The sequence below is a fragment of the Grampus griseus genome (genome assembly GCF_964374135.1).
Source record: "Grampus griseus genome assembly, chromosome: 7".
Taxonomy (NCBI): Eukaryota; Metazoa; Chordata; class Mammalia; order Artiodactyla; family Delphinidae; genus Grampus; species Grampus griseus.
This window is the reverse complement of record NC_139001.1, coordinates 51593612-51612609: the sequence shown is the minus strand read 5'-3', so window position 1 is coordinate 51612609 and position 18998 is coordinate 51593612. Positions and strand designations below refer to the sequence as shown.

Genomic DNA, 18998 nt, shown 5'->3' with positions numbered 1-18998 from the left:
ATGTCACAGAGTTTGGGGAAGAGGAATCGTGTGCTTCATACACTAAACATTCTAATTCCTAGCTCTATCTTCCAGTCCATGTTCTTCTGCTATCCTCCTTGGCATCTTAGTGAATTTGTCTGTTCAGTAAAATCTTCTTAAATGTCAGGTATCTGATATTGCCCAGTAGATGAGAATTTTCCACTATTTTATTTTTTTCCCTGAAGTCAGTAATAAAGAAAAAAGAGGACAAAATTTTACTTGGGCCTGAGGCCACTTTGCCGCAGGCTAGTCTTTTGTCAAATAAATGACTCGTATTACCTTGACCTGGGTACATAGCAATTTCTGTTATATTTTGTTCTAGCATCTTGATTAAAAACATGTTAGCTATGAAGCAGTCATTCATCTTATCAAGGCAAAATGCATTAATTATATGAAGACTTAGGGAGCATTTCTCACAAAATAGAACAGTAGCGTTCATTCAGGAAAAACGTAGAGCCTGGTGCCGAAATACATCATTTTTCTGTTTTTCCTTTCACTTATTAAGTTATGATTCTGTATGTACACAGTATCTTGATTTGTTTAAATTACATGGATTCTAGGCTGCTTTGTAAATTTCAAGTCTGCATTATGCATGTTTTAATAAAGAATGAACTGCGATTCCCGGGGAAAGCTCTGGTTCGGCCTTGTCACACTTCCAGATGTGCACCTGGTTCTTTATTATGTCTCATGTAAAAAGCTAGTGGGTATCTTTCTGACAGCACCTTGTTAATCAAGATACAGTAAGATGTATACACACATATATATATACACACACACACATAAAGAGTAGAATTGTAATTATGGTAATGTGGCAAAATAGCTTAAAAATGGAAAACAGACCAGCAGCCTCGCTGTTGAAATGTGAATACTGTGTTTCTCTTTCATTTGCTGTTGTCTTGGAACCTAGCTGTTTATGCAGTGCTTTCACCTTCTGTTGCTTGTCTAAGTGCCAACTTCTTTCCCAAAGGTGTTCAGTGACTAATGCTTTGGTTACAAGCCAGAATATTTTATAAATGTCTATTTATAGGCAGCTCTTCTACAAGTCTTAATTAAACTTTAATGTCAAGCTGAAGTTTACTTTTAGAACCTCTTAGTTTCCTTTAGTTGTACCGTGGTTCTAGAGAAGTAGAGGGGATGTGGGACAGCCATGTTCCCGCACGTCTTCACTCTGCCCTTTATCACAGGGCCACCAAGCAGATGCGTGCTTGTGTAACACAAAGGTTTACAACACAAGAATAAGCCACAGCCATCCCCTCAAACACTGGGAGGAATAGCACATTATGACTGAGTCAGATTCTTCCACCCTCAAATGATAGCCATGATTCAGAAGAGGTACTGCCTTGTTACTTATCATACATCCTTCCAGAAATATCCAGCTTCTCAAAGCCGGGGGTCAGAACTAGAAATGCTACATAGGGACATTTTCTTCATTCCTTTCTCCTCGATGTCTTTAGTACCAGACAAGGAATTATGAGGTCTGGGAGATCGTTTCCTCTAAGGCAGCATCGGGTGCCATCTGAAATAATGAAGCTTCTGTTATCGTCAGAATAATACAGGTTTTAAATATAGTAATATGATGTGGTACGCTTATTTTGAAACTAATTATGCTCCTCAGTCAGACTGCCCAATGGCAGAGCCAGCAAACTTTTTACTTGAAGGGACAGACTGTAAATATTTTAGGCTTTGTGGGACAGAGATGTCACAACTGCTCAACTCTGCCGTCATAGTGCAAAAGTGGCCACAGACGAAAGAGCATGGCTGTGTTCCAATAAACCTTTATTTACAAGACCAGGCAGCGGTCCCAATTTGGCCTTCAGGCAGCAGTTTTTGAACCCCTACTCTCTGGTATGCTTTCTTTTATATGATAATCCTGTAGGACATTTTTATTTTTTATTATTTAAATATAGTTCCTTATAGTGTATTTTATTTTTTTAATGTAATTTGTTAGTAAAATTTAAGCTGGTTGCCAAAATTAGCCAGATTTAGAGGTTTTTTTCAGGAATTAGTCCTGGGTTAATAAACCATAAGGGCCTGCTCATAGATAGACAGACAGACTGACACAATGGAATTATGTATATATGTTTACTGAAAAACTATAAAGGCTCCAAACTGTAATTGCCAAAATTCCCAATGATAGTTGAAAGGATAAATAAAATGTGGCGTATTTACAAAAACTAGTATACACACCAATGAGAAGAAACGATTTACAACTCCATGCATCAATATAGATTAAACTTAAAAACAAAATTTTGAGTAAAGAATGTTGGATACTCCAAGATTACATACTCAGTGATTCCATTTATATGAAATATAAAACTGGGCAAAGCCAGTCTATACTAGTAAAAGCAAGATGGTGGGTAGGGCCAAGAATTGGAAGGGGGCACAAGGGTATTTCTTTGGTGCTGGCAATATGGTTTTCTTGATCTGGGTGCTGGTTTCACACATGTATTCAGTTTATAAAAATTTGCTGAGCTCTACACTTAGGTTGTGCGCATTTTTCTATATGTATGTCCTACCTTGATAAGAAGGTTTAAAGTGAAAAGCAATTAGGATAAGAAGGGAAGAACTTTTAGGTATTAAGTGAAATGTCCAGTTTCTCATAGATATATTATTAGAAGTATCAAAGTGGGGGGAAGTGTTCAAAATTATAATAATTTTGTTTGTAGATTCTGAGGCTCATAATAATTTGCTTCTCAAACTCAAACAGTATCGATGTTACCATTAATTTATTGGTCAACTCAATAGTTGTATTGCCACTAAAACATTAGGTTATATGGGCGGGGTATAGATCACATGATGTGGTAGTAGTAGATGTTTACTTTATCTTAATGAAACATTTGGAATTTGCATACCGTCACAGAACAGATAAGCATGGCTCTAATTTCATAGAATGTATAATGAGTTCATGAACTCTTAACAGTCACTTATCCAGTAATTTCCTCAATCTTTCAGACTTTTTTTTTTAGTGTTATCCAGCCCTTTTTAATGTTTGATACACTTACATACCACACATATATTTTGAACACTGTGTTGCTAGCCTCTGAGAAAACAGTGATATTCATGACCCGGCACCTTTTCTCCAAGAGAACTTATTCTAGTGGTGAGAAAAGCCAGGCAGTGTGAACATATTGCATTAGAGGGTTGCCCAGTGTGTGGGAAAGTGGCAGAGAGAGAAGCCATTTCTGTTGGGGAGGATGCAATGCTGGGTGAAGGGGCTTAGCAATAAGTATCAACTGGAAGAACTTCTGAGGACTCTTAACATTGACACTCAAGCTGAGTCTTGAAGAACAAGTATAAGTTAACCAGATAACATGAAGAGGGAAGAGGTTGAAGGCAGAGGGATGGCTTGAAATAGGACACAAAACACAGGTGTTTGGACCCCTGTTTGTAGGTGAGCATGGCTAAAGGGAAGGAATGGGTTGTGCAGTGGAAAGTAAGGCACGACCAGCTCTTGCAGGCTGCATCTGCTGCACTAATCAGAACTCTATCTTGAAAGCACTGGAGGAAAGGAAGCAGACACGTGACATTATCAAGTTTGCTTTCTGCAAAGTGACCACCACCCGCCCCCAGTAGTGTGAAAATTGGAAGAGGACTTGACAAATCAATTAAGAGTATAATCCAAGTGAATGCCAGTTCAATCATGAAATTTTCAGATGTTCTTTATTTAAGAAAAGAAATTTTAATCTTCATTCAGCTCAACCTAAATAACTAGAATAGTACAAAAGCAAGAAGCAACATGCCTTTGCTACCCCCAGGCAAAATGGGTCCCCGCCCTGGTCCCAGAGCCCTTCGTTCATAACTCTTTTCAAGTATTTCTAATATCTGTTTACATCTGTTTATAAATCTGCCCTTTATAAGCTCTACAAAGCTGGGAATTTGTTATACTATTTTTGTATGTGGGAGTAATAGATGTAACGATTGTTATACAGGGGCTTTCAATTAAAATCACTCTTCATCTTCAAGTAATGCTTAAAAGCATCAATCTTGAAACTTGTTCTTTAACTCTGTCCTTAAACATTTAAGACATTAAATCAACTCACAAATAACTACTAAATGCCTACTATGTGTTTAACATTTCCATAAATAGTTTATTCAAACACAAATACAGATGTTGATTAGAATGATACAATGTAAGCATTGTTGAAGAAATGTTTTCTAAACTCTAGTTGCTAGGTGAATATCTTTCTTATTGTTATGATTATCCTCATCTGATATTCTGCCTTGGGTCATATTCTTCTCTGGTTGAACTAATTTGTTTTTAATTTAAATACTTTGATATCTAAGAGTGTCTGTTTTTGAGGACAGCTTACAGAATCATGACATTCTGTAGCAGGTTCTGAGCTCTTCTAACCATCTAATCAGTAAAGGGAATGGGTTGCCTTGAGACTTTAGAACATTCTAGCTGTGGTACCTTGAATACATTTCTTAAACCTCAGGTTCCTTGGGGTTTCATGGAATGTGCATGAGTCATATCTTCACTGAACAGTAGTTTTTATTACAGGTGGGGTGACTTGAGTCTTTAAAATGCTAAATGACCTCTCCCCCGGAAGAACGGGGGCCAGAGCCAGAACTTGAACTCACTTACGTGTTTGGATTTGTAGCAGTGTTCCCTTTCCAGTTCACAAGATGGTGAAACACTTCCGCAATTCTATTTTTAATTTGGTCTAGTTCTTGGTAGAGGTGACCAGCCTGCCTTAAGAAATTCTTTCTAGTTCAACAGATTTTAGTGGCACCCACGTGCTGGCCATAGCAGTCCTTTCCCATGCCATGCTCACTTCCACCAAAGCATCCTCTGTTTTGGTGGAAATAGTCATTCTCCTTTGGCTTTGGCAGCAGCTAGTTCAATGTCTACTCAAGAATGAAGAAAGAAAAAAAAAATCTTTTCTTTTAGGAAGATATTTTGAAATAATGAGAAAAATATGCTAAAATGATAGAAGCAAGAAGTTAAACAGAAAGCAGACTAGTTTAATTATAACTAAATTAGAAAACTTTTCCTGTGTAATAACTAACTGAATTTATCTGAAACCTGGGAAACTGAGTTCTTTTTACAATGGATTTACATCTACTTGCGTGGGGTCATCTCCTATGGCTGTGCTTCCAAATTAGTATTTTATGTTCAGGATACATAAATGAAGAGATGGGATTTTTAGTTCCAAACGAAAACTAAATCGTACTTAATTTTTAGGCCACATGAAAATAAAACCTATCTTGCTGTTGGAAGTATGAAGACATTAATGTTGAACGTGTCCTTATTTAATGCCGGAGATGATGCGTATGAGACAACTCTGCATATCAGACTACCCACTGGTCTTTACTTCATTAAGATTTTAGATCTGGTAAGAATCGAAAACTACAGTAGCATGATACTACATTGATATTTTACTTAACTTTTAAAGAATGTAAATGTATAAATCACTTTATCATTTGAGGTATAAATATTTGGCGTATGAGTCTTAATATTCAGACTTATCACTCGGGCTTCCAGTAATTTTTTTCCTCTGTGCCCCTAATCAAAATGGAAAGTTCCTTGGGATCTGACTGAGATCAAGAGAGTCAGCTTCCTGCTTACCAATGCTACTGTGAGACAGAAGCGATTGTCCAGTTATCCAAGCAAGCTGCCCGGGTGTCATTGCTTTTCTCACTGGTACAACCTCATCTGGTGCTGTGATGGTGTTCCTCATGGTTGGGGTCTCTACACGGGCCATATTGGTCCTTCATGCTGGGCTCCCAGAGTTACTGCTCTGCATTTTAAGTTCACGTACACTGTCTCGATCCCAGAGGACCTCCAAAATGCTAGAACCAGCGTCAAATTCCAAAATCCTGGTGCCAACCAGATTGTAGGCAAGTTTCTCCTTTCCTGCAAGAGTTTGGAGCACCTGGAGACCTTTTCCTTTTTTTTTTTCCTTTTTACCACTGTGCCTCAGTCATGAGCACTTAAATCCATCAGTGAGGTATTAATAATGTTAAATTTGAAAGAGAAAAGTCTCAGTCACTTTCTCCGTGGATGCTCCTCTGCCTCTTAGAAAAATTTACCCACCTCTTATCCAGAGACCATTTCTTCACACTAAGGACATTTAGAAAGGCCTTTGACCTCTTATAAATATCTACTACCCACTTCCTCTAGAGCTTTGGGAGCCTGTTTGCAATGGTAAGAGGGAAAACTCAGTTATTCAGGGAAATATACATCTGTGAGATGTATATAAATTTATATTTCCCTGAATATTTGAATATATATATAATTGTGATTACAGTTATAATTAAATACCTTTATCACACTCTCACAACCCAGACAGAAGGCAGCCAATGAAATATAGACCTTATGAATTCCTTGCTTTGTGGTTTTTCAAGGAACCTTGAGTTAGGGAACACAGAAACATGGTTGAAAGCTACAAATCCAGGAATTATTCTGTGGAGAATATATGTGAATATTAGAATGAATCTATACTTGTACACACATATTTATGTAGTGTATTTATATTCCTATTGATTTATCCCCAAAGTAAACAGAAATTAGTCTTCCAAGAAAGTATTCAGGGATGATTTTCTTTTCAAAAACCATCCTTAAACATATGTTATGAACTTCTCATTCCTTACCTACTTAAACCAGTTATTTCATTTTCCTTTTAGGAGGAGAAACAAATAAACTGCGAAGTAACAGACAGCTCTGGCATAGTAAAACTTGACTGCAGGGTTGGTTATATATATGTAGATCATCTATCAAGGGTAAGCATTTAGCATTTATAGTTTTTGTTACTGACATGAATATAAAATATTTTCTGTTTCCTTATGTTTGTGCTGCATGCAAATAATTTGTTGTTGTCGTTTTTATTATTTACTAAGAGTAAGTAGCTAAATGAAATAAAACCCAAACCAACTGGGCTTGAGATCTTTGAGATTGTGTTTATATTCTTGGCAATGTTCACTGTTTAAAAGAAAGAAAAAGAAGGGGGCGCCTGTTTGTGTCAGGACGGGCAGGTGAATGTGTCAATCAATTCCGCTGCCCAGCCTCACCCTTCCCCAACACTCCCCCAACTCCACCCCGGGTGGTCCTATCTGCCAGGCATGTCACCTGTCCTCTACTAAAAGGTGTTTCTGGCAAGAGTGCCCACTCAAGTTGTTAAAGCATCTCTAATTTTGTCAGTCTGGACCTGCCTATCTACATTCAGAGGAGGCTTTGTCTCTGAACGTCACTCGTGGAAATGCTGCTGCTTTAAAATTGCCACAGACCGGACAGCTTCCCCGTAGTTCTCTGAGTGAGGGTTAGCCTATGCTTGTAGGACATCATTTCGTATCTGTATTTCACAGAACATAAATAATAAGAAAAACTAAAATTCAGATTGTAAAAACAAACTTTAGATTATTTTTATTTTTTTATTTTTTTTTACATCTTTATTGGAGTATAATTGCTTTACAATGGTGTGTTAGTTTCTGCTTCATAACAAAGTGAATCAGTTATACATATACATATGTTCTCATATCTCTTCCCTCTTGCGTCTCCTTCCCTCCCTCCCACCCTCCCTATCCCGCCCCTCCAGGCAGTCACAAAGCACCGAGCTGATCTCCCTGTGCTATGCGGCTGCTTCCCACTAGCTATCTACCTTACGTTTCGTAGTGTATATATGTCCATGCCTCTCTCTTGCTTTGTCACAGCTTACCGTTCCCACTCCCCATATCCTCAAGTCCATTCTCTAGTAGGTCTGTGTCTTTATTCCTGTCTTACCCCTAGGTTCTTCATGACATTTTTTTTTCTTAAATTCCATATATATATATGTGTTAGCATACGGCATTTGTCTTTCTCTTTCTGACTTACTTCACTCTGTATGACAGACTCTAGGTCTATCCACCTCATTACAAATAGCTCAATTTCGTTTCTTTTTATGGCTGAGTAATATTCCATTGTATATTTGTGCCTAGATTATTTTTAAAATGAGCGTTCCCTATGTTTTTCAGACAGATATTAGCTTTCTTCTGGATGCCAGCTCACTCAGCAGAGCAGAAGAGGATCTCAACATCACAGTGCATGCCGCCTGGTATATTTCATTATGAAAAAACAATTGTGTTAAAGGAAATGAACCCCTGACTTTTGGGGGGAGAAAAGGGGGGTGACCTTAGGGGAACCATGGAGCTGTGTTCCATTGTCTGCAGGAGAAAACTTCCTTATGTGATCTGTTAAACAAACAAAAAACCCTTCTAACACAGGGTTTTATAGCATAGAAGCAAATAACAGCATAAATAATGAGAGCAAATTTCTGCCAACTCTGACATAAATATTTCTTACTACTGCGTCTACTTTTATCCCCGCTCCTCAAAAAGCATTTTTTAAACCAACCTCCAAGTACATTAGGTATACATGGGGCGTAACTAGCTCCCTCTGAAGAGAAGTTTTGTGCTGACTGGATTCTAAGACGGTTTTCTATTTGCTTCTGTAGTGAAAATGAAGGAGAAACAGGCAACGTGAAGCGTAACAAAGTGCCTTTAACAGTACCTCTCAAGTATGAAGTCATGCTGACTGTTCATGGGTGAGTAGATATGGAGGACTCCTGTAAAATTCTGAGCTGATTTTGAATTCTGTTGCTTCTTAAACTACTGGTCAAAAGCCTATTTAAAGTTTTTTAAGAAAAGGTCATGTGCTGTTTCTGTCTCTTAACAATTACCTCGGTGTTGCAGCCCATTGCTTAGGTGTTCGTTATTTTAACCCACTCTGTAGTGATCACTGAGACCACCTCAAACTAATGCCCCAACGGAGGAGATTTCTTACTGGAAAAGCCCAATAGGAGGCCACGTCCAACCATTCAGCGGTACGCCGTGCAGGCCAGGGCCCCAGAGTGCCAGTGTGCACTTTGTATCATGCTCAGTGGCCAGGGCAAGTGTGAAGTTCAGAGAAGTGGAAGGTTGGCCAAATCGCCCTTGTGCAGACCCCGCATCTACCTGCGTGGCAGATGAATTGAGATACAAGAGAGCCGGCTCCCTTGTCCCCTCTTTATATCCGTGAATTACAGAGTTCCATAGCCACAGCCCAGCAGTCACTGATTCCTCACAATTTTAGTAATTGTTTGAATGGACCCTCCTATGACTCAGGAAGGAGATGTGAAGAGAAGGAATTAAAGGAGTATCATGAAAACCTTTCATGATTTTACTGGAAATTATTGAGCCTACTAATCTTTGTTTAAAACCACATTTTTAAAGCAATAGACAATATGAGACACAGGACAAATAGATGAGCTCTTCTAGTTGCCCTAACTATAAAGCATCCCTAGTCATTTTTAACCACCCATAAAGGTGGCATATAGTTATATAAAAATAGTGTCCGAAACTGATGGAACTGATTCTCCAGTTTGTGAGAGAAAACCAGCGGAGGAAAGAGGAATCCATTCAAGGGCGAGTAGTGGGGAGTAAAGAGAAGTCAGTTGCACGTTGCCTGGGTTCGAATGCTTACCTCGCCTCGCCTCCTTGGTTCTGTTATAAGTATGTCCTCCTGCTTTTCCGTCATCCACATCTCATTTTGAGCAAGGGATGCTCTGCAACTGTCAAGCTGCCTAAATCTACAACATTGGAATATTTCTCATTTCTTTCCTTTGTAAAAGAGTCTCTAACATATTACCTCATATTAGCTGCCAAATATTAGCAACTTGGGGAGTCGGGATTTTCCTAGAAAAATACGTCTTAAAGTTCATTACTGACCATGCGTGTGCCTCATCTCAGGTAAAGGAATGACAACCTTGTACCCTAACAAAAATTTGCCCTACTTCTTGATGTTTGAATTGTTCCCCAGACTTGGGGTCCATTACAAACAGCCAGCAGGAACTGGGCGTGATAAGAAATCACTCAAACATCTGTCAGCTAGATTGAAATACAGGAGGATACTGGAGCCCTAGGGAAAAGCTAAGAATTTATCTCATATTCGTCAAGTTTGCGTGAAGCATTTGAGGGCTGAGAGAGAAGGAATGGTCACTAGAGTGAGCCAGGCAGTATTGGGAAGGCAAAGGATATTGGCGGGAAGAGAAATGATCACCCCAGTCAGAGCACGTGGCTTTCTAATTTCATTACATTTTCCCTAAAATTCTTACCTTTACAAGAAACCAAAAGTATTCCATGGTACTTAGAGGCACCTGTCGTCTGAATGATGGCATATTTAAGGGATATTTAAGAGATATGCTATATTTAGACTAGAGAGAAAGACTGTTTCTAATACCTCATCAAATAAGACAGTTAAATTAAATCTGAATTCATTTCTGGCAGGTTTGTAAACCCAACGTCGTTTGTGTATGGCCCAAAGGAGGAAAGTGAGCCTGAAATGTGTATGGCAGAGAAAATGAACTTCACTTTCCACGTAAGAAAAGTTGATTGTGCTGATATTTGTAGCAAACTGAAAGAATGTTACTGATGCATTGCTCCAGAGGACATCATATCTGTGTGGCATCCCTCAGCTTTGGGCCACCTCAGCTGGCTGAGGGCGAGAAGGGAGCTGCAGCAGGGCTCATGCCCTTGCCTGGTGGGCCCCTGCGCCTTCTCTCCCATTCATCTTGTCCCTGTTATTGAGCCCACTCTCCTTATACTACCTCTCCTTATACTACCTCTCCTTACAGTAAGTGCCTCCTGGGAACAGAGGTAATGCCTGAAATAGGCCAAGTTATGGGAGGAACTGAATCTGCTAAAGATGCATGCAGAAATCAGAATAGGTCAAGAAAAGGCATCTTTGGGTCGTGGTCCAAGCTTCATACAAGTCCTAACCTTACCAAGTAAAGGAAGCTTTTACCTCCACATCTCCATTTAAGGTCTACTTGGTCAGCCTTTCAAGCCATTGGTATATGACCCATGACAAGTGATCCATCATTTACTAAATAATCTTTTTAAAAAGGAAAGAGTATCATCATCATCCGGAAGTATTAACATACTAATAGAGAGCTAAAATTTCATTAAACACTTTTTACCGTCAAACTGAAATTTTTGTTACAGCATGGGTGTTGATAATGAGCAAATAATTGGAGATAATGTCCACATTTTTTGAACCTAAAGCACTGCTCACACATTCTCAAGAGCTATATAACAATCGACAGACTGTGAGTGAATCTGCATTAGGTACATTATCATATTTTGTAAGGCAATGCTTTTCAACATGTGAATCAGAATCACTTGAGGTGCTCATCCAAAATGCAAACCCCTGGGCCACTGCCCCAATCTGTGGAAGAAGAATGACCTCAAAATTCTTTTGAGTCAATACTCAAGTTGTTGTTACACTAGTATACCCTAGTGTTGGAAAAATGTCGCCCTCTACTTTGAAGTCCCCCAAAATGCTCCTGTCACAGTCCAGTGGGGGTTTGTACTCTGATAAACAGAAACTGAGTTGGACTCTAGAAGGCCTATTTATTACGTTGCAAATAATAGTTCACAAGTATTGTCTAGTTAAATTACAATGGAGTGACTGGGCATGGAGATTCTTTCAGTCTGTAGGCTTGGTGCCTTGTCCAAGTATGAAGATGTTCTTGGAGGTCTAAATGTTATTAGGCGAACATGCATAAAGAATATTGTAAGTGAGCTTGGTTATTTGCTGGCGTCAGGAAGACCTTGTCTAAAGGTCTGGGCAGTGCTGGGTCCCCATTGCTGACATTGCCTTTTGCAACTGCCCTTGTGCTTCCAAGGCCTGGCAGTTACCACCTGTCCCAAAGCCCAGGGATACTCTCTCTCTATTTACATCGTGTGCGTTCAGAAGATTATTGCAGGTCTTTGAGTCATGCTATTTCATTTAGATATTGTAGCACATCTTTTTTCTGACTTACTGTGTTGGTTTTATAGTTCTCAGGAGGCCATATTTTGGCCCAATTTCCTTCTTCAGCGTTCTGCAAACCCCAGATTTATCAACAGTAATGAAGTATCTTCCCCTTATGCATTATTAAAAAACTGGTTTTTTTCTAAAAGCCAATAACCTACCCTCTTCTGATTTTATGAGTGCATCAGCATTATAATTTTCCTGAATTTAAAATATTTTTATTCACTTACTGCTGCTGATTATCCTCTCAGCACAGAGTGACTTTGTGAAACCCACATAGAATTTAGAATTAGAATACCTGGGTTTTGGTCCCGCTTCTTGTCACTTTTTAACTTTCCTCTTGGTTACAACGTTAACACCTCAGCATTTTCCTGAGATGGCAAATAATAAAATGTCAGCCCACCTCATGGGATAGTTATAAGGACAACCGATCATGGTTTTTAGATCTATAATGTGCCATACCCAGGTACAGTTGGCCCTTGAACAACACAGGTTTAAACTGCACGGGTCCACTTACATGTGGATTTTTTTTCAATAGTAAATACTGTAGTACCACACAATCCACGGTTGGTTGAATCTGTGCAAACAGAGAAACCATGTAGGCAGGGCTGAGTATACATTATATTAGGAGTTTCAACTGTGCTGAGGTCAGTGACCCTAATCCCCCTGAGTGGTTCAGGGGTCAACTGTATATTATTGATGTCTTTTTCCTCAGACTACTTCTGCGGTAGACCATCAGTGTAGACAGTTTGGTCTAATCGGCACCAAAAGGAGAGGTCTAGGAATAATGACTAGTTATATTATTAACAAACGTTTTAAAGTTCTGACTGGATATTCTGTCTCCTTTTGCCGTGCAGCTGCCAACTCCAAACCCCCACCATTGTAAATGTTATGTGAAATATATGGGTTCACCTGAAAAGTTCATTGGTATCTGTACTTCTATAAAAAGTATTTTTTGAGTGTTTAAATTTTCTTTCTCCTTATCAGGTTATCAACACTGGCCAAAGCATGGCTCCAAATATTAGTGTGGAAATAACGATACCAAATTCTTTTATTCCCCAAACTGATAAACTGTTCAACATTTTGGATGTCCAGGTAAAAATGTGTTCCTTCCTTTATTCTAAGTAATATTGCTAAAATGGAGATTTCTGCTACTTCAGTCACACTTAGTCTAAACTATGAATGCACCATACATTTACTGTGCACACTTTGAATATCGCATTAGAATGGCAGGATTACAGTGGAACCTCTACATGTGACTTAACACAATAAAAGAACTATGCTGTACCATCTTTGGTAGATTTTCTTTGTGATAGGGACCTGTGGAAGTAATTTAATTGGTGGAATTCTCCATAAAGCTTGAGACCACTGTTGAAAAAGCAATACTTCAGCCTTTTATTAATACTCAAATAACTACTTAAGAATCAATATTTTTGTGTTGATGATTCTATCAGAATTGTTTTTACGTTCCCAGTTTTGAGACAATCGACAAAGAAACCTACTCAGTAGATCTGATATATAGTCCTTAAAAATCTTACTTGAATCCCAGATTTAGATGGTAGGGCATGCTTTTAGAACACTTTGTTGTATGTCTAAAGCCAAAGAAATGTTCAATATAATGCTAATGTTCAAATGTCCATTTTTCGTATTGCCCTAATTTCTGTAAAGTTAAGGCCATTTGATCAATTTGGGACCTATATCCAACCCTTTAAAATTTTTCTGGGTTTTTGTTGCGTTTTCTGCTACAGAGATTTAATCTCTCCCACATCAAAAAATATTTTCACACAATTTTATAAGTACTTGATATATTTCAGGAAAGGTAAGCTTTAAAAGGTAAGTTTTAAAGCCATGTAGCTGTTGTTCTTTCCAATATTGGATAAGATTTTTCTTTCTTTCTTTGTAGACTACTGTTGGAGAATGCCATTTTAAGAATTACCAAAGAAAGTGTGCATTAGAGCAGAAAAAAGGCACAATGGAGACCCTGAAAGATATATTCAAATTTTTATCAAAGACTGATAAGAGGCTACTGGTAAGTTTCAATTTTTCAGGTTGTAGTTTTTGCTTTCCAACCTACAGAACTGAAACACTTAAACCCATGAACCAAGGGGTTTTGAACTGTCAGTTGAGTATAGGAGAGAAGCCAGTTCAGGTAATGTTCTTGTGTGTGAGGAACAGGCATGATTGGAGAGTTGAGAGACACCCAGGGTTAAATATATACAACATACTTTCATTATTTATGCAACAAGTGCCCAATTTATGCCAACCAGACGTTGTGTCAGACCCTTTGCGGGTCAAGATGCTGTTCTCAGCTGAACGGCCTTTGTGGCATGAAATTAATTTTCAGTATTTTCATTTTAGTGAATGTATGGGGAAAAAAACCCAAGAAAGCCCTTAAAATGATCCAAGTTTTACAATGAACATAGAACATGTAACGTAGCAAGACTCTGATTAGGTGTCTTACTTTTTCTATCCCAGAAGATTAAGTTCATAAGAATAATGAAAACATGTGATCTAGTTCGAATACTTTGTTTTTGTTAATTTACTAAACATTTGTGTTTTGTTTAAAACAAGATAATTTTTTAAGTGCCACTAATGAAAGCATATCTTTAATTCCATGTTTATATCAAGATAAATTTCTGCAAAATGCCACTAAGGGGAGCAGATCTTGAACTCCACGTATATTTAGCCATCTAAATATTTAGCCATCTAAATATTCAGCCATCTAAATATTTTAGCCATCTTTTTTTAAAATGTTGAAATTTTAACATCGCTCTTTTGTATTCTTTTCAAGTACTGCATGAGAGCTGATCCACATTGTTTAACTTTCTCATGCAATTTTGGGAAAATGGACAGTGGAAAAGAAGCCAGTGTTCACATTCAGTTGGAGGGTCGGCCATCCATTTTAGAAATGGTAAGTCTATGATACAGTGACAACTTTGTGGAGAAGACTTCATATAGAATCTACAAACGCGACCATCTTATACAGGTAGGATGTCACGTAAGGAGGCATTCAACAAATTAAGACGGTATGAATGAATGTAAAATCTGGAGTGAAACTCCAGAACTGTTTCCATTTATCACTACAAAATACATTGTCTAAATGACATGGCTTTAGTAATTAAACAGATTACTAAGACTGTAAATAGACTATAATTAAGAGATTTTAGAAAGCATGTCCAACTATTTATGAACCTTGATCAAATTAGAGAAGTTAGCTGCTTTAACATTTCATCTATCCTTAAAATTCTTTCCAAATTACTTTATGCTTAAAAACCTACTATTGTATATCGTATACATTTATTAATATATATTTGCTAAAAATTAAGACTTCCAGAAAATCAAACTAAAACATCAAAATTTATCAACAACAGTAAAATACAAACACACTTTTAAGAAGATGAACTTTGAAAGGTTGAATTAAAAATTAACTAAATACATGTTGGACTTCTTCCTAAGAAGCAGTATGCATATTTATGAGAAGTACTTTGAGATCATTGGTTTTATCTGGAGTTCTGTTCTTCAGTTTCCTTATCAGATTAATATGGGTAATATCTCTTTTTCAGGGTTGCTGCAGATTAGATGATTTTCATAAAGCACTTACTGCACAGCACATAATAAGCCAAAGGAAATGAGAGCTATTATGTTTTGTTAAGAGGAGTAGTTGAAATTACCGCAAGGTGGTCAAGAGGAACACGCACCAGACAGGGAACTAAGAGCTGTCTGTTTTAGTTACAAGTTATTTAAACTTTTGCAGCCTGCCTTCACACTCTTTTTGAGGTCCAGGTTTCTCAACAGTGGGCACTAGTAGCATTTTGGACCAAATGCTTCTTTGTTGTCAGGGGCTGTCCTGTGCATTGTAGGATATTTAACAGCATAGCTGGCTTCTCCCCACTAAATGGCAGTACACTCCCTCCCAAGTCCTGCCAGCCAGAAATGTCTCCAGACATAGCTGACTCTCCTCGAGGGTACAGAATCATCCCTGTTGAAAAAAACTGCTCCAGATAAAGTATATATTTTTAGCCCTAAAATTCGACATGTTCTCTCCAAAATGTTAAATAACCTTTACACAGTAGTTTTAACTTTTGTTGGTCATAGTGTCCTCTTTAAGAATTTGACAAAAGAATATATTCTCATCTACCCTAATGAACGCACATATGAAAAATAAAAAAATCTCGATTTTGACTACAACTTCAAAGATCCTTAGAGTCTATGGAGCCTGTCCACAGATGCCCAAGCTCTGGATTCTGGGTGATAAAGCCCTCTGTTAGACAGTAAAGCTCTGAGGTCAGCCACTGATTTTATTTTTGAATGTTATAAATATTTGTACCGGATTTTTTCATTACGATATTTGGTACACTAATCTGTATTTGATCAGAGCAGAAAGATGACAACACTATTAAGAAAAACAAGCCCAAATAAAATTAATTTGAGGAAATGTTTATCAGACAAAGAAAGTCTTCTTTGGGAATAAAAATTCAATAGCTAAGGTAAAAATACACTGGTAATTATCAAATAGTATTTAAATATTAACTATTATAAGCATTTAAATCAAGTTCTCTGCAAAGCAGCCATGTTTAATAAAAGGATTTCAACAAAATGATGCCATATAAATTAATACCAAGGACATGCCTTTGGAACCAAAGGAAGCATTGCATTGCAATTAACTACAAATGGTGAAACCGGAGAAGCTAACTTGTGAAAACCTTTAGAATAGAAGTAGTTTCTCATGATTCTTACCTGCTCTGTGTTTTCATGAAACAAAACGATGTATCAGGCTACAGTGATCTTTTTTTTTTTATTTATTAAACAGGATGAGACTAGAGCCCTGAAGTTTGAAATAAGAGCAACAGCTTTTCCAGAGCCAAATCCAAAAGTTATTGAACTAAACAAGGATGAGAATGTTGCACATGTAAGATTATTACCTTTTTAACCAAAACATTGTGGGAAAAAATATTGCTAGTGTTTGGTCAGGAAAATCATGGCAAGCCTAATATACTTTACAGGGGATTGGTATTTTCTACAACTGCCAGGAAGGCATGACATAGCTCTTTCAGGAGGTGATTTTGGTAGGATGGATTGGAGGAAGAACCACAGATATGGCCCATTACACACCCTGTTTCTGCTAAACAATTACCAATGTTTCCTATGGTTTGTGTTAGACCAGCAAGAGAATGGGATGGGTTATTCTGAATACTATTGGGGATCGTGGAGGGGCTTCAAACGAAATAGAGGCAAGGTTTTAAAGTGGTGTTTCTTTATTTTGGTTAATTTATGTAGGTGCTACTCGAAGGACTACATCATCAAAGACCCAAACGCCATTTCACTATAGCTATTATTTTAAGTAGCTTGCTACTTGGACTTATTTTACTTTTATTGATTTCATATGTTATGTGGAAGGTAAGCCTTTAATAATTACCATTGTTAAACCACTCAAAATGCCATTCTTGATCTTCTCAAAGCCAACTTGTGACTCCCACGTTACTAGATTTCAGCATTTCAGTATTTTTAATGTTAATTCTTATACTGATTGATATTGCATATTTCTCTTAACTTTAGTACCACAGTCTTTCTAGAAAAATATGCCTTCTTAAAAGATAACTTATCTTCAACAAATGTTCAAACTATAACAAACGTTTTGAAAGATGTTCTTTCTAACTAAGCATTGGGCAAACACTGCACGTTATATGTTGAATTTCAATTTTGGAGAGTGCGTGCATCACTGAGAAATCCTGCAGTAACAACAAAACAATGCTCTTTAACCCAGTATTTCCCAAACTAATTATTTCCCAAACTAATTTTTACTGACTACAATTGACATTGACTCTTATTATACTCATATCAAATAGCTAATGTTCATGACTAATGCTATTTTCAGGCTGGCTTCTTCAAAAGACAGTACAAGTCTATCCTACAACAAGAAAACAGAAGAGACAGTTGGAGTTACATTAACAGTAAAAGCAGTAAAGATGATTGAAGACTTCTTTCAAATTGAGAGAATAACAGACTCAGGTTACAGCATACTAAAACAAATTTAGACATTGTTTACAAGAAACCGTGAATTTTGCCTCAGACTTCTTCTGTGTACTTCTTTTAGTCATGACCTTGTGACATGTTATGTCTTAATGCAGATGAAAAATCCAAGCAGTGATTATTCTAAGAGAAAATAACTCCAAAAGTAATATTTTAATATATCCAAAAAGATAATCTTTCAGCTCTTAAATGGATAGAAAAACACTAAAGCATCAGCTTATCCAAGATAAGTAATCCCTGGACAATACCTTGAAATGAGTGCATCTGAATTAAAATTATGTTGAAGTAAACAACTCGACTGGAGAAAACTTGGCCTTTGAGGTATCATTCCTTTAAAAGAAATACTATTTACCATATGTGCTGGCTTTGGTAAAATTAATTCCACCAAATAGGTAAGGACTCATTTCTAATAGCTCTTTGAGACTTGTTTGGAATATGTTCTCTAGAAATATTTAGCAGAATTTTTGAAAGGCTGTTCCCAAATTTTCTAATGAATAGAAGAGGAACATTATCATTTTAAAGCATATTTTATCTTTAAAGACATTGATTTGTAATATATTTCCTATAACCTTTGATCAACAACCATCTATTCAGCAGTCTATGAATACTATGGCCTGATGAGCAAACTTCAGACTGAAGTTATACACTGGTTTGAGCTTAATGGGATAATTTCTGGCTAATTATTGTTGATACAGCTATGGATTTTTTTCTTTCTGTACATATATATATACATAAGTTTTTAAGAGAAAATATGTTTATATAGGTATAAATCCAGTAAGTCCTTCTATAACACAATTTTATCAAGGGAAAGGTACTGAAGAGTAAATTGTAAAAATCCATCTTTAATCAAATTTTTTGTTTATAAAAACAACAGTACTTAGAATTCTAATTTATATTCTAAAACAAACAGATCGAATGTTGCACTTTAGCTGATATATGTAAACTATGAAAACTGTACCTCACTAATTTTTAAAAATCAAAGCTCTGCAAAGAACATATTGGGGACCAGTATTTCATACAAATTAGATACTGTTTAAAATGTTGACTATCAAATTCAGCAAATAAACAAATTCTTGTTTGGATGTTACTCCTTTCTCCTCAAATGTAAGTATGAAATGTGTTTTCACCAGTACTATAAGAGCGTTCTCTTCTTCAGGGAAATAAATAGAGAAGCAAATTT

The 18998-nt window shown here is 37.1% G+C and overlaps 1 protein-coding gene across 1 annotated transcript in view; it reads left to right on the top strand.

Moving 5' to 3' along the window:
- Positions 1-18256, top strand: part of ITGA4 (integrin subunit alpha 4) — an 82785-nt gene extending 64529 nt beyond the window's left edge. Inside the window, exons 18-28 of the mRNA XM_082657925.1 lie at positions 5207-5357; positions 6649-6744; positions 7972-8051; positions 8451-8540; positions 10261-10351; positions 12776-12883; positions 13692-13817; positions 14580-14699; positions 16599-16697; positions 17066-17185; positions 17664-18256. Of these exons, the coding sequence (XP_082514051.1) occupies positions 5207-5357; positions 6649-6744; positions 7972-8051; positions 8451-8540; positions 10261-10351; positions 12776-12883; positions 13692-13817; positions 14580-14699; positions 16599-16697; positions 17066-17185; positions 17664-17762 (1180 nt within the window). The 3' untranslated portion in view covers positions 17763-18256. The remainder of the gene's footprint in view (positions 1-5206; positions 5358-6648; positions 6745-7971; positions 8052-8450; positions 8541-10260; positions 10352-12775; positions 12884-13691; positions 13818-14579; positions 14700-16598; positions 16698-17065; positions 17186-17663) is intronic.
- The last annotated feature ends 742 nt before the right edge of the window (positions 18257-18998 follow it).